The sequence below is a fragment of the Tympanuchus pallidicinctus genome, unplaced genomic scaffold, assembly GCF_026119805.1.
Source record: "Tympanuchus pallidicinctus isolate F22 unplaced genomic scaffold, pur_lepc_1.0 scaffold3, whole genome shotgun sequence".
Taxonomy (NCBI): Eukaryota; Metazoa; Chordata; class Aves; order Galliformes; family Phasianidae; genus Tympanuchus; species Tympanuchus pallidicinctus.
In genome coordinates, this window is record NW_026294747.1 from 92,512,506 (window position 1) to 92,528,647 (window position 16,142).

Consider the following 16,142-nt stretch of genomic DNA (forward strand, 5'->3'; position numbering starts at 1 on the left):
GTTTCTTTCCTGTATGCTTTTTAGATTGGTTGGTTGGTTGTACCAACACCATTTTCCCATGGTGGCCATTTACTTTGCCTCTTTTGTCACATCTATGAACTAGATCCTTCTCCTCAAGTAGGTTTCACAGAGAGTTCAATAAAAGGTCTCTGTTCTGGGTGCCAGTTTATTTTCTTCACTACGGCACATTTTTCATACCACACAGACAGAAAGAGATGCTTTGAGCATCACAAAACACAGAATTACTTTTAGCTCTTTATTTAGACAGGGACAACATTTCAGGTTCCTCTAATTCCCACTGACAGGAGCGAAATGTAATAACAAAATGTTTCAGGCAAAATGGCATAGAAGCGTTAACTCCCAAGACCTCTGCAGCAGAGCCTCAGGCAAGAGCAAAGGAATTCCAGCACAACAGGAACAAACGCCTTGTATTCTAACCCCATCTTTTCTTTGAATTTGGCAGCCCAGGAATAATGAATGCTTTGAGCCAAACCCACCCATGAAGATGAGTTAAAAGGTCAGATTAAAGAACAGGTCACCTGTCTGGTGATGCTTACTAAGCAGCCAGGTTTACGCCTCTTCCAGCTAATTGGAAATAGAATATAAAGGTCTGAAGTATTACTTCACTTACTTTAAAATGTAGACCCAGTGATGCAGTCAGTACCAGCAGGAGCCTGGGGTTCATCCTGGTAGCTGAGGTGTCACCACTAGCATGGAGAAATGGAACCGCAGCATTTTAATACACACATTAACCTCAAGTTTGAACAAGGGGATGAACAGAGCAGCCTCCACACCAAATCCATTAGTACAGAACTGATCAGGGCACCTCTCAGTCCATGTGCAAGTGCCTCCAGGTCCTTTGTGACTACAGATTTCTCCAGGATGGAACAGGGCTATGCTGAGGCAATCAAGCAGCAGCCCAGATTTCTTTTCATGACATCTGGACAGCGAAGTGAGTGAGAGCTTTCAGGTTCCTTTTTTGCACCTTGTATCTCTTTTTATCTCCAGCAGTTTGATTCAGACTATAAAGATATCAGAGACTCTTACAAAAGAGAGTCAAAAAAGAGCATGTGCAAATATTCTCAACTTCTCAGCTTACACTTTTAATCTATGCATACCACACTGTTTCTGCCCTCAATAGAGCATACCAGTGCACAGTGAAATGTTTTGTTTCTATTCCTCTTCATTATGATATAATTGATGAATGCCTCTTTTTCCTTCTGCAGCACAGTGGCTGGTCTGCAGACAAGCCTCGAGTGACAATGCTTTCAGTTAGGCACCACTTAACGGTCTAAAAGAAACCCACCAACATCTTAGAGGGGGCAGATTTTACAGTCCTTTGCCTCATTTCTGTCAGTTGCAAGGGAAGAATTGGAATAGGACTACAGGGGAGTAGAACCTCTGCAAAGTGCAATCTCTGGCACACCATCCGCACAGCTTACAGGTGCTTTGTCACCAGGTGCTTTGGAATGGAGTACTGCTGAAACAACCTGCTTATGTGATAGGAGGCACAGTACTTTTGCTACATTTCTAGCTACAAATGGTGGATTTTGTAAAACAGCAGCTTGCTTGTAGATTATTATGCACAAGACACAGCAGAATTCTGATGACAGAGAACAGACACAGGTGTCAGGATTGTTAGTGAAGTTCTCTCTTTTGACTTGAACCTAAATGAGGCACAGATCAACCTAAAAGCTGAATGCATCATTCAGTTTCTAAGGAGCTGCACTGTGAACTTTGATAATACCACCATGATGCTTATTTTCACTGAAGCTAAGTTTGTGTTACAAATTCAGAGGATGAAAATAATCATTCTTTTAAAATGTGTATTATATAAAACTACTGTACCCTAATTTGTATACTTTTTCAGAAGATCGCTAACATAATCTCCATTCTTTGCCATTTATTTACGACTTTCTCAGTCTTACAGACTGATAAGAATTAATCTAATAATGTCCTTTATGTTGTTATAGGCACAAATGAGTTTTAAGGGATTCTATCCTTTGGTTTTGAGTTTTTCAAAGCATTTATTTCTCAGCTTCTTAACTTAATATCCTATCCTATTAAGGTTTAAACTGTTTTTAGAGCCTTTTTCTCATCATTTTGATTTGACATTGACATGAAAAATTTCACTATGGATATGAAAGAAAATCAAACAGTATTTTGATGCATCAGTTCAGTTCTAAAGATTCCGAACATCAGATATAAAAACCCATGTACCAACCACTGGGAAGCTGCTTCAAGCACAATCTATCTTGTCAATCACTCTTTGCACATATGATTTGGGATTACTGAACAAACCAAAAGCTGTAGATAAATCAAAATGTTTAACGTGATATATTGCATTAATGCCTTCCTCTTTTTCTGTCCTTTTTATTAGCCTACGTTGCATGGAAATGTTTAGAAATCAAAAGCCAAGCAGCACACAGAGAGCCAGTTTCATAATCAGAGTATTTCAAGTGGGTAGATGCATCATGTCGATTAAAAATAAGGCTCACAGATAAAGCCTCATTGACCAAGTTGTCTATCTCATACACAAGCTTTTTATCTCCTTCTCTCATTGGCATGTGTGTCACACCCCTGGAAAACTTCTCATCTGAGGAGCTGAGAGCTCCTTTAATCTACAAATCAGTCAACAGAATCTGAAACATCACTTATCTGACTGAGCAATGAGTGCTTGTGCTTACGGAGCCTACAGAGCTTCGCTCATCACATGCTGCCTCAACAAGCCCACAGACCGTAGCAAAAGTCCCTCTTCAAGGCAGTTTTCCATTGATTCCTTTCCACACAGAAGCAAAGCAAGCACCAGTTTCTTAGTGGAACAAGCCTTGATCAGTCAGTAATGCCTGTGTAGATAGGCACACACACAGCCTTAAGAACAGAGGCTGCTGATGCTATGGAAATAACTTCTGAGTTTCACTCAAACAATGGAGTGCCTGAGCGCCAGCTCCTGCTCCTGGAACTGCCTCGTGCGTGCGGCCAGAACTGTACTCTGAAGGTTCCCGGTGCCAAGAACAACTCTCATATTGGTAATGAGAAGGAAGGGTGAAATAAAATAGGTCTTGAACCTGAAAAATAACTTGATAAGCAAAATGAGTACAACGAGGGCATAACTTACTAATTACAAGAAAATAGCATCTTTTCTGAAAGACATTTTCAACATTTTCATCCAACATGAGACACTGTAACACAATGCTGAGGCTTGGCAGAGGATGGCAGTTCCTTTTGCAGAGCTTCCAAGGTCTCTGAGTTCAGTTTGGTTTCAGTACAAGGAACAAGAACCAGCTTCCTTTGCAAAGAGGAGCAGAGCTGGGATTCTAATTGGAGGTGCAATGAGAGGTGGCCACATTGCCTACAGCCTGCTGTCAGGCTCTGTCTCCTCCTCGGCCCATCACAGTGAAGAACATTTGCCTCTGGGATGTTTTACTTTCAACAAGCAGGCAAATCTTGATAAAACTTGGTTTGCTTGAGTTTTCTTAGCTATCTCAATTGAAATTGTTAGTAACAATTGCGTGCCAGCAAAGACTGCAGGCTCAGCAGGAAGAGGAAAATCAATATTCATTTTATAAGAGGGAGAAATAACTGAGAGAAATAGAAAATGAGAAAAGCTGAATTCAATTTCAGCTTCCAAGTACATCCATCTATTGATTTTACAGCACTGGAGGACAGCAGAAGAGCCTAACAAGGCCTCAACTATAAGAGCAACCCTAGGTTTGTGTTGCAAATGCTGGCTCCTGCTGCAGCGCCTGGCAGGGAAAGCTTTTCTCTATGTTTTCATGTGTTCAGGCCACATGTACTCTCCTTTGTTCTCCCTGGCACCTAGAGTGATTTTCATTCTCCCTGTTTGCAAAAGCAGGCTCTGGAAGGGAAAGGACAAAGAAGGAGGTGGGGGATTAAGGACCCAGAACCAAGTCCTCAAAGCTGTTTCAGCTGATGGCAGCAGCCCAGCTGTTCAATAGCTTGGCATCTGACTCCATCCCTGTTTTCCATATCACTTCACTGATCAGGAAAACTAGGGTAGCCCCAGAGCCTGCCTCTGCAGCTCCTACACGGAGTGTTATGTCATGCATACAGGCGGCACTACAAATTGTCAGTGCTCTGCTGAGATGCGAGAAGAGCCCACCTCACCTCCTCTGGATGTGGCAGGAAGGCATGAAAACTACTCACTGGAAGCTGAGATGATCCTGCACCCCACAGGCCGGGTGCTGCTCCTCCAGTCTGCCCTGTGCTACTCTATGGCTCACTGCAGATTTGGAGAGCTGGCACGTGGGGTCACTTTGTGAGAACACTCTAGTGTCAAATACGTGTGTGTTGTGCCTGTCATCATTATTTTCAGGACCTCTAGTGGCAGAAATAACTGTTTGTAGAAAAAATCATATTAGAAAGCTCTTTACATGAGAACAAGACATGAAATATCAGGATGGCTGTGAACTCCATCCAGCCAAGAATGAATGTCAAAATGCCATTTCTTTAATTAACATTCTGGGTTTTCTCCAGGAAATTATCTCATCTTCCCCTTTCTTATGCAGAGTACTGCAAAATAACAAATCCATTTATGGAAGGATGCTTTTTGGTTAGCCAAGGAAAACTACTGTCACTGATTTAGAAAAGGCTTCCTTCCTCCCCTGTGCCACCCCAAAAACATCCTACTGTTCTTCTGGGCACAAGTCCTCCGAATTCAGGGCTGCTACTGCATAATTCAAAGAAAGACTAAAGTCTGCCAGGAAAACGTCCAAGAAATAAAACACATTTATAGCTATCAGCAATCATTATTTCATACCTGACAGTAATCCCTTTAGCAAACAGCTATCCTCAATTATTGATCTTTCAATATGGGCTTTGAAGGTGAGTTGTAGATGACAGCTTTGAATTTTCTGTTTTCCAACAGGAATACTCTTGGCATGATTATGCTGGAAGTGCAGTGCAGATCACAAAACCTTTCCCCTCCAGGCAGCCCCTGACACCACAGCCTGTGCTCCCCTGCCTGCAGCCCTCGGCCAGATCACTCCAACTGGGCCAGTGCCAAAAAAGCCCCCTGCATGGAGCCCATTCTGCCAGGCCTGCACCTATATTAGGTCTCATCAGTGCAATTATGTTATTAAAGATGTTTAAAACACACCTGCAAAATAAATGGTAAAAGGAATGAAAGAAAAGATGCAAAGACTACATCCAGCAAGAACACAGGAGAGCCATATCCCTTTTTACTAATTTATTTTTGGCAGTAGAGAGATGAACCTAATGGAGAACACAGGAGTGGGAGGAGAAGCAGAAGGGGCGAGATGGAGGGGGCTATTTCTCAGGATGAGAGTGTGCAGGTGGCCATTTGTTCTGAGACAAGAACTCTCTTTTTCTGTACTCCAGGAAATGACTGGACGTTTCATAAATATGCAAAAATCCCTCTTCAAGGTTTCCATCCCTCATCAAGGTTCCCTCCCTACCCTATTTGAGAAGCTCGTCTCTCACAGCTCTCTGGTTGCTTTCCACTGAACTCACTATAATGAAAAAACAACAGAATTTCCACCAGCAAAATATCTATTCCGTGAACTGCGGACGCTCTTGGAATTGTCATTTTCTGGCAGTCACAAGCAACGGAGTGCAATACACTACATCTGGGGGAAATGACAGAAAGAGTCTGCGCCGTAAAGATCTGGATAGTGCAAGAATGTGCAAAAGTAAACAGAATTTCACAGAGATAAAACACACTTGACAGGTTTAAAGTACGGTAGTCAGCTCAGTAAGAAAAGAGAATATTAAAACGGAGTGGTTTCAGACGTTCTGAGCAGGACGTCTCTTAGCAGCCGCTGTGCCTCTGGGCATGGCTGCAGCTCCAGCACATCTTAGGAAGGCATCCTGCCTCCAGTTGGTGGTGTGCAGCTGGTCGGAAGCTCCAGGCATGCTTAACACAGCAGTGGTGTGCTGGGGGCACAGAACGGCAGGGCCAAAATCCTGACCTAGTGAAGGCTGACTCCAGACAAATATCCTATGTCTTGCATTCACTGTAATAGTGACTCAGTACTTACTGAATAAAGCCTACTAAAAAATTAGGTTTTGGAGGAACTGGAACTATGCAGATTGATATCAAGTGCCAGCCTGCACTGAAGGATGACACAGAATGAGAAATATTTTATCCTGATATCTTGAGAATGAAATTATTCACTTTACACTGAAGTGGCTCAGCTGACACTTCTGCACCAAAATGAGTTTCATGAATTCAATGTTCCTTCCCTTCTCTCCTCGCTATTTTTCAGTTCAGCAAGACACAAACAATAAATGAAATGGATGCATCTCATTACGAGCAGTACTTCCAACAGGGCACCGCTCAGGCCAGCAGCACTCACAGATCAGAGCTCTGTCTGTGCTTTTGCCCACCCTGAGCCCACACGTGAATGAGGCTGCAATGCACTCGCCCAGCCTCAGCTTTCGGCTGACCGAGTAAAGCAGCAATCTGATGCAGGCTGAAATATTAACGATATAGCTGGGAAGGGCAGAAAACCCAGAAAACTATTTACTGTACATGGCCTTTATTCCCTGTTCATTGTGTAATTCATCTAAATCCTGCCCTTTCATTCACTGAAGTCAACGCCACCAAAGCAGACCGAGTTACTCCACACTTACACTGCTGTGCAGGATCTGCCCTGGAGTGTTCTTCAGAAGGCATTTTACATGAGCTGCATTTCTCAGGGCTCCGTGTGCCTGCAGCTCCCAATACCATTCTGATCCTCCCAGCCACTCTGATCCTCAAAAGCTGCTCTTGTAAGGCAATCCACATTATGGTTACAGATCTACTACAATAATTTCTCATCTGCCAAGTTAATTAACGTGTCAGAAATGGATCTCTATCTTCAGAACTTTATTTTTGCAAGTGTTTTTAGTATAAATGCCTTTACTGTACAAAAATGAACTAGACAAAATGTGCAGACGCTTTATTCGACGTGGAAAGAAACCAAGGACATGGCCTGGCCCTGTTATGGTTGCAAAAATAAAAGGAGTATGGGGAACTTGGCCTTCCTAAGTGGAAACTCTCCATTTGGGTGGCCTTGCTGCAATCTGTGTGGGACTGGCAGTCATTGTCTTTGAATGAAGAGGCTGGCTTAACCTGGAATGCTATCAAATCCTCCCTTCCTAAGATCTTTCATTTGGCAGAGGTACTGACAGAAATTCTCTGGCTGAGAAAGCACAATCAAATCCTGTTATGTATAATATCTTGAGAAGGGGTCCATTAGTCTAAAACACTGTGTAAGTTTGACTGTGGTTGTTTAATGTTTTCTCCAGTTGCTGATTTATTTGAATTCTCCTTCAGACGAAAATCCCAGACTTGAAATATCTATCAAGGAGGAAAGAAAAAAAAAAAAAAAAAAAGAAAGAAAAAAAGGATTTGCAAGGATCAGAGAGTTTTGAAAGGGCCAGATTAAATTATTCCATTAGGGCATAATACATTGCCCTCCATTTGCTCAACGCAGCAGGGATAACCACAGCTCAAACCATGAGGTTACTGGTTGGTTTACTGGGCAAGGAACAAGTTCAGAGACTGGTGCCTAGTACAAACAGCTGGAGTGGGGAGAAAAACCCTTCTGGTGTAAGAAGGGATGGGCCCTGTATCAGCATATCCCTCCAGACTGCCATGTGCCCAGTGTGTGCACAGCAATGAGTTACATACCAGCACACTCCCACACTCACCCTTTCTTCCACAACAAAACCCGTTCGGATGGCAAGGCAGCCTGCAGTGCAGGTGCAGAAGCAAAGCCACAGAAACATACTCTGCTGCCCAAGGCAAGATGCCAGTTCTGTGTGCCGTCATCTGCTTTCCCTTGTGCCTTATGTCAAGGGGCATTAAAAACACAGTTTTGTTTCCAGTTAACAGCAGGGCTTGAACTTCATGAACCCCCTCTGGCAGGGAGCATGCTCTCCTCCTTCCCACATGCTTTCCACCATCCTACAATGAAGGCTTGCATTTGCTTGCACACATCCCGCTGAGCACCATCCCAGCTTTGGGAATTTTGCTGTTTGTCTCACCAGCAATGGATTGAGTTCCTGACTGCAGCTTTTACTTGCCCAAGGAAAGCCTGCAGACTCTGACTCCTGGCTGCTTGCAAAGCCTGTCAAAAACGATCTGTGTATAGAGACTGCAATAGCGAATACCACTTTTAAGGCTAAAAGGCAATTCTATGCCAAGCTCATTCTAGGTCACTAACTTCCTAAGGGCATTCTTCCAAGAAATAGTTTTATCTTGAGTAGTTCTGCCAGCCGAGAGAGACTGTGAGTTGCAATTAATCCCTTCTTCAAAAGAAAGAGCAAGAATTATCCACTCCTTGACATTCACCATTCGTTACTCATTCATGAATAAGATAATTCCTTTCCAGAACGGTATTAAAATATAAAGTTACAAGGTAATAGTGCCTTCAAATGGAAAAAAAAAATCTTCATCCTTTCAAAAACAATGGTTTTATATGTGCATCTTGGGCAGTACCCACATTCCTTTTATAAAAGTGTGAGATTAAAAGTAAAGTCACATCAAAACCCACCATCAACTCCATTCAAAAGCTTTACTGTGCGGAAAATTCAGATACTCATCAGCAGAGTCATTGCAGGAAAAACAGGGAAATCTAAAAGGTACACGGACAGAGCTTTGAAGAAAGAGGAGAAACCACATACAAAATGCAATGCGACTATTTCAATGTTTGGAGGAGAACAGCATTAACCAGCCTGAAACAGCCCTACCAAAACTCATGGAGTTTGCACACCTTCTTCAGCCACTACCAGGAAACTGCCGCAGAAAGACTCCTCAGGTCTGAGCTGCTGACACTTGAAGGCAGGGCACCCTGCCTTCTTCTGAAACAAGCGTGGGCCATCAACAAGAGTGCACAGGAGAAAATCATGGTTTCTCTGAGCTTAGATTCTAAAAGGCTTTTGCTTTAGTTAAACGTTAATTTTAAGACACCAGTCTAGTGCTCAGGAAGCATCCAAAAAGCAATTCTAACATTAAGTATTTTTGGAAAGTGGAGAACACAGCAGAGAACAAACAGCACCACGCCAATGTACACACGATTCACTGACCTCCCTTCCTCTCAAAAACAACGTGGCAGAGGTGGGCAATGTTCTGAGAAGGGCAAGAGAGCACAGACTAGCTCCTGTGTGGAAAGTGGCTGAGTAGACAAAGACCTTACAGGCTCAATGCAGAAATGATTATGGGGAAATAAATGTCTTCGTATTAACCAGTGAGCAATGAGTTAGAAAGAAATGAAAAGAAATGGTCCTCCTCACAAAGTGTCCCTAAACTGTGTAATTCCTTTTCATTAGATGCAGTGGATAATTGTGACACAGATTCAAGAAGTGATGAAGATAACTTACGGAAATATATATTTATTTATGCTATTATCTATTAGTGTATTGATCTCAAGAAGTCCACAACTTAAAACAAGCATGGTAGGGTATTCTGGAAGACGCCATCAAAGGGAGGATAGCAGTGCTGGGGATGGCATACTGGGCTAAGCAGATCCTTCCTCTGACTTGGGACAGCAAGTTCTCCTGCTGATGTCACCATTCATTTCAGCCCTCAGGACAAACATTCTTTATTGCCTCAGATACAGCAAACCAATGGGTGATTTCTCTGTGCCTCTGTCTCCAGACATTTTCTAAATTCTAAATGAAGAGTCAGATTCTCTTTTCCAGGCTAAGGGATGCGAACCAGCATCCATCATTGTGATGACACCAGAGCAAGGCTCTGAGTTTACAGAAGCCTCTCTATGATTCAAAAGCAAACTCAACTGTATGTTACCACTATGATAAAAGAGGAAAAGGTTCATAGCTCAATACTATCTAAAGGATTCAATTAATACCAGAAGATGTTTGAAACAGCTTTGCACAGTTATAGAATTTCCCCAGGCTTATGGTCAGAGATCTGCAAAATTGAGACCTGTTAAGCGGTAACTATTCCAACGTGCTGGTTTGGTTTTTGTTTTTAAATCCTGCCTTGAAAAATGTGGTGGTTTTTTTCCTAGGGAATGTGAAATAGTTATTATTCCTCAGATTACACCAGAAAACCTGCACTCTGTGTAAACACCACAGGACAAAAAAGATACACACAAAAGATAATGCTCGAAAATGCTGCAGCTATTTAGACATCTAGCCGGCTGGAGTCACTTTGACTTGAAATAAGGAACGTGTCAACTTGTTTTCTTATTTTCCAGGACTACAACAGAGGCCAAAGTAAAAACATTTGCCAGTGGAACAGAAAGAGCCTGAAAAGGGCACCCCAGGAGTGACGTGTGGATCAGCATCCTGCCAGCTCCTGCTGCTTTTACCCCAAGCCTTGTGATGGCTGGATCTTTCCCTAAAGCAGCAGTTTCAGCATTCAAACAACCTGGTAAGAATCTTAACTTTGATTTAAAATTGAAAAATCATCACCACACAATAAAAAGAGAAATCTTGGTAGCAAAATGAAAATACGATCCCTAAAAGCTTCAATATCAGAGAAGGAGCTTAAAAACATTTTTTACAATTCTAAGTCTAACTTAAGATCACCAGGGACCTTGCTCATCAATTTTGAAAGCTTGGTTTCAGCAGCATCCATGACCTGACTGAAAATCTGTTATGGAATTGAGTCAGAGAAGACTGAAAGTTACACTGTATTAATGACACCACAACTGAAAATACAGAAGAAAGATGCTGAGTTAACTATATATATGTAGTGTAAACACGAATGAATTAGTGCTCTGGGAATCCAAATTAAACTACTAGGGAAGGAAGAAAGAGGACACATGATCATTTTAGCCAGCCCAGCTGTTTTACAGAAACATTTCACACAAGTGACCTTTATCAGACTTGGAGAGTCCCAAAATTTTACTTCAGTTACACAGCTGCCAACACCAAGACTGCCATCTATTTAGAATTATTCCCTTGGATCACCATGTGCTAGCAGGATTTTAAAGAGAGACGATTCTTAACAGTGGTTACAGTCACTCCTGCCAGGCTGCATAATGGCAGTGGTGGATGGGCAGCTGACCTTCACAGTGTCCAGCACCTTCAGGGCAATCCCCTCAGCTGACTGCCCAGTGGCAGCATTAATGGCATGGCAGTGATTTTCCATGACACAGGAGGAAGCTCACACTGGGCTGGGGAGCTGCCAAGAATTTTGAAGAGGTGACCTGATAGGCAAACAGGTGGAAACAGGGATGACGAGGGGTAGGAAGAGGCGATGACAGGTCACTTCAGTTTTTACCCTCCTGGTGAATCCCTTTTGACCCACTTCCTGCATGACAGCAGATGACACTGTGAAAGCAGCTGTCCAGCTGGTCACAGCTTCTCTCAGTTGTTGCCTTTGTCATTCAAAAGGTTTGAGCAGTTCCAGGGCTGACAAGTCAGCATCCTCAGGGTTACACAGGACCCTTTGGATCCTCCCTGCCCTCCATGGCTCCTCTAAGCCATAGCTACTACAGAGAGACATGAAGAAAGCAGCATTTTAAGTTACCACAAAGTAGAATCAAAGCTACTAGTCTAACTAAGCATAAGGAGAGCAACCCACAAGGAACTGCGTGCAGAGGAAATAATGGCATACATTTGTTTTACTGTACTGTAACTATCGTCATAAATCTGATTTGCAGTAACATTTCATTAAGCTTTCAGGGTAGCAAATACTCAACCCTGCAGTCAAGGTTGGTGTGAACTTTAAACTAAAACTAAGGAAAGATGGAAATGGGGTTCATGTAAGCTATTTTTCTCAGTGACGATACAGAGTTGTCACTTTACATTCTTCAATTTGTATGTTGTATGTTTTCACCTAAAACGGACCAGCGTCTGCTTCTTGGTAGGCAGAGCAGACAGTCTGCACACTCACTGTCATTAACACGATGTTCTGCAAATGAGGTCAGTTTTTGAATGGTGCTGAGAATCCAAATTAAAAATTTATGATGGAAGGAAGAAGCGACAAGGCATTTGTACACTGACCTTTAGGTCATTACAACTTCCCTAACATACAGGCAAATGGAGCAAGTGCAAGAGCTGAAGTTGGTGACCTACAGACCTCAACTCTTGGAGGTCCAGGGTCTCTGTCACAGACTTCCAAAGCACCTATTCAAAACAAATCATGTATGCCTGATAAACAGGCACAATGATTCAGAATTACACGACCTTTTAGCTAATCAATCCATCTGCTTGTCAGATACGAGCAAAAGACTTCTTTGTGTCCTATATAACCGTCTTCTTGGAAGACAAGTGAACCATTGGTTCCGAGAATATGTAATTACATGAGTACAAACAAGGGCCTACACAGTGTGCAAGTGCCTGTGGTGGTACGAAGAAACCCTGTGACTGAATTCCTAGAAAGGAACATTTCTGATGGGTTACTCACACTGCCCTGCCTCGTGTTTTGGAATTATGCAGCACGGAAGAATTTTAAAAAGCTGTGTGCCATCACTGGAGTCCAAAGCTACCCACCAGCTCAGAAAGAACAAAAATGGGCGGCCCTTTAGCATCACTAAGCTTTCAGAAGGATGAACTCCTTTGCTGTAGAACTCCATCCCTCTCTGTGTAACAGAAGATGGAAAAGCAAACAACAGCTCAACACTTTTTAAACATCTATCTCAGGCCACTAAAGAGACACACATCATCCATCCTTGGTTTTGCGTCGTGTTTTTTCTTTCCCTTTGTCTCTCCTTTTTATTATGCAGGGACAGTGATTATTCCCCCACAAACTGTAACGCAGTGCAGTAGCACCAAGCTGAGTGCAATTTCTGTGGGCAAATGTGGATGCATCCTTTCCTAACAAAGTCAGCCACATTTTACTATTTTGTTGTGCTACTAAAAAGCTCTGAAGAAGGAAATAAAATGAAAACCTCAATAAAGCATGGATACTATGTAAAATAACAGTAATGCATACAGACACGGCATCATACAACTTGTGCATAATATACTCATCACAAAACCTTAAGCACTGACAGTCCTGAACTGATGTAATAATTTTCCTATAATTACTGTTCAAAAAGCTCTTATCTGCATTTAAGAACAGTGGTGAACACTACAGAAAATCATTTCAGAATTTGTATTAGCACTCGCCAAATAAAATACAGCTGATACTTCTGAGCACAGAATCCCCAGTGTTCCTTTTTAAACTTAACTCTAAACAGTTTTATCTGGAAGACTTTTGGAAAACAAACCCTGGTATTTATACAGCTGTAGTTTGATTGGGAGCTTAACTGGAGTTCCTGCATTTATTGACAGACTACAAACCACTTATTTTCAGCTTGGAGAAACTTCAGTATTACAACCACAGCAGCTACTCAACACCTTCAGAAGTCACCATCGTGACTGGTGCACAAGCAGAATAAGCAACGGCCCATTATAAACACTGGTGCAGTTTTAAACATCTTTATTTAAGCATAAGTCAAAATAAATATTTTCAGCTAGCCAAATTCCCACAGCATTCTCTGAAGCACGGACATTGAAGTGGCACGAGTGCCACCTGGTGGTTAAGCACAAAAACAATTCGGGTTGTGCATATTGCCTTCAAAACTTCTGGCTGACGGGTGTCAGCTTCTGCCTTTTGTGTTAAAAAGTAATTAGAAGGTTCATTTCCAACATTCACAGAATGTTGTGAGTACAAAAATACTTAAAACTGAGACATCAGTGAGACTTGCTTATCTCTTGTGCCTGGAGTGAAATCATGATACAAATGCTGCTCAAATACTTCTCCCAAAGCTTCACAGATGTCACAGCCTACTAAAACATACAAATTATCACCATTTTAAATAAATTCTTCAGTGCAGTGGCCTGTAAATCAAGAAGTAGTCTTGGAACCACGGTACTTTGGAGCATATTCTTGCAACTTTCTTCTGTCCTAAAAACATTTTATTTTTCAATAAAGTGAACTGTGTGCATCTCTTATCTAGGAAATGACAGAACCCAACAAAACAAGACTTAATATTCAGAAATTGTGGTATTACAAACAGAACAGACAACCACAGCCTATTTTATGTTTGCTGCAAGAATCAAACCACAGTGTGAGAGAGAACATACAGGTAAATAAAAATCCACTTTGAATTCAAGTTCATTCACACATTACTAACTGTACAGGGGTAAAAAAAAAAAAATATGTTGTTTTCTTCTGTTCAATTTCACACAATGCACACAAATGTAAATCATTATGTCAGATACCCATTTGATACACCTACCAAAGCTGTCTGCTCGCATGCTGCACCCACAAGTTATGAATACAACGGCTCTCTCCTTACACTCTCAGGAGTAAAAACAATTTACCAGCAGCACTGGTTCTGGACCTCATTGTTTTCCCCATACTCAGTATATGCTGGGAATATGAGGGCACAAAACCAAGGAGATAGATAACAAGTTCCATCAAAACTTCAATTCTGTACAGCGCCATACAGAACCATGGAGTCCTACTGATTTCTAAATTCATCTCTCAACATTTCAGCTCTCTGCCATTTCATGCTGGTATACGCACACTAAACATACTGAACTTCTCTGCATAGTGTCTAAGAAATCACTGCTAGATAACTGTTCTAATTTCAGTGTAAAAAAACTCTGTACACATCCTCTGCATATTGATTTGAAGTCAATTACGATCATAGTGCAGTATGTATCCCAAATAATACTAATAAAACGCTTAACCCTATTGAAAAAAAAACAAAACAAAACTTATGTTGATGTCCCAAAAAATTCTTTTACAAGTTATTAAGACAGACAATTATTGCACGTGTTTCCCACAGCAGCAAGAACTTCCAGGCGGAGCAAAATGTCTCTTCCCAAAATTGTCATTCCCATAATTTCCTTATGTTAAAGCAGCAACAGTTCATGATGGATTCATCAGCACTTTACCAGTTCCTTGTTTGTCAAAGGTTCTGCAATGACTTCATCACGCATGAACTGTTCCTAGAGACAGCAAGTAAAGTTTTAGTTTGTTTGGGTTTTGTTTTTCTCTTGGATCTCCTCTTCCTCAGAAAAGCATCAAATAACCATTTTGTTTTCTAGCCTGGGTATAACTGGCACAAAATTCTCTCCCCAAAGATCAAAGAATGGCTTCAGTTGGAAAGGACCCTAAAAGCCCTCCTAGTTCCAACCCTTTGCCTTGGGCAGGGTTGCCAACCACCAGATCAGGCCTCCCAGGGCCCCACCCAACCTGGCCATACCACCTTGACAGATGGGGCATCCACAGCTTCTCTGGGCACTTTGCGCCACTGCCTCACCATCCCATGAATAACAAATTTCTCCTTGACATCTATCCCACTTTTATTTTAATGCCATTCCCCCTCATCCTATCGCTATCAGACTGTAAACAGGAATTATTTTTTTTTAAATAAAGTTCCTTTAGGTACTTGATGACCACAATAAGGCCTCCCCACAGCTCTCTCTTCTCCAGGCTGAGCAGGCCCAGCTCCCTCAGCCCGTCATCACAGTGAGGCGCTCCAGCCTTCTGACCATCCTCAAGACCCTCTTTCAGACTCACTCCAACAGCTCCGCGCCCTTTGCATGCTGGGACCCCCAGGCCTGGATGGAGCTCTGCAGATGGAAGCTGCAGCATGCCTCATAACTAACAAAAGCTGTTTGGCCAGGTGACCGCTGCTGGAGTCACGGAGGCTGTTTTGCCTGCATTTCATCCCACAGTGACTCAAAGCCAGCACGTTCTAAAGCTCAGGAACAACAGGAGATGCGGGGGACCAGAAAAACAATTGGGACGGGAGACGGCGCCACGAAAGGAAAGGCCACCGGCTGCCTACCAGCCACGTCTCATCTTTACGAGAGGCTTTTAGAAGCTACCATCGCACCTCTCTCAGGAAATGCGAAGCCCACCCTCGGCCCGCACCCACCTGGTCATAGATGACGCGCAGGATGAGGGAGCAGCTGGGGCAGGTGGCCACGTCCTCTCCGTTCTCCAGATCCTCCTGCAAGAGCCCGCCAGACACGGTCACGCACCGGCCCGCACGCCCGACGCGTAACGCCGCCTCCCCCTCATCGCCCCCCGCCGTTACCCGCGTGATGAGGAAGCGGTCCCCGCAGGGGCACGGGTAGCTGTACGTCTCCGTCTCCTCATCGTACTCGAAGTCTTCGATCTCCACCTCATCGTGGAACACCGCCATGGCGCCGTCGCACAGCGGGGAACGCGCCGGAAGAGGCGGGGAGGCGCACGCGCG

The 16,142-nt window shown here is 42.9% G+C and overlaps 1 protein-coding gene across 1 annotated transcript; it reads right to left on the reverse strand.

Annotated features, from left to right (window-relative positions):
• Window positions 1–13,346: 13,346 nt before the first annotated feature.
• On the reverse strand, window positions 13,347–16,135 carry DPH3 (diphthamide biosynthesis 3). The gene is made up of 3 exons (XM_052695627.1): window positions 15,981–16,135; window positions 15,819–15,893; window positions 13,347–14,883 (listed from the first exon to the last, which is right to left on the reverse strand). Exons 1-3 carry the CDS (start codon window positions 16,086–16,088, stop codon window positions 14,818–14,820), a joined length of 249 nt encoding a protein of 82 aa, XP_052551587.1. The 5' UTR covers window positions 16,089–16,135; the 3' UTR covers window positions 13,347–14,817.
• Window positions 16,136–16,142: the final 7 nt, after the last annotated feature.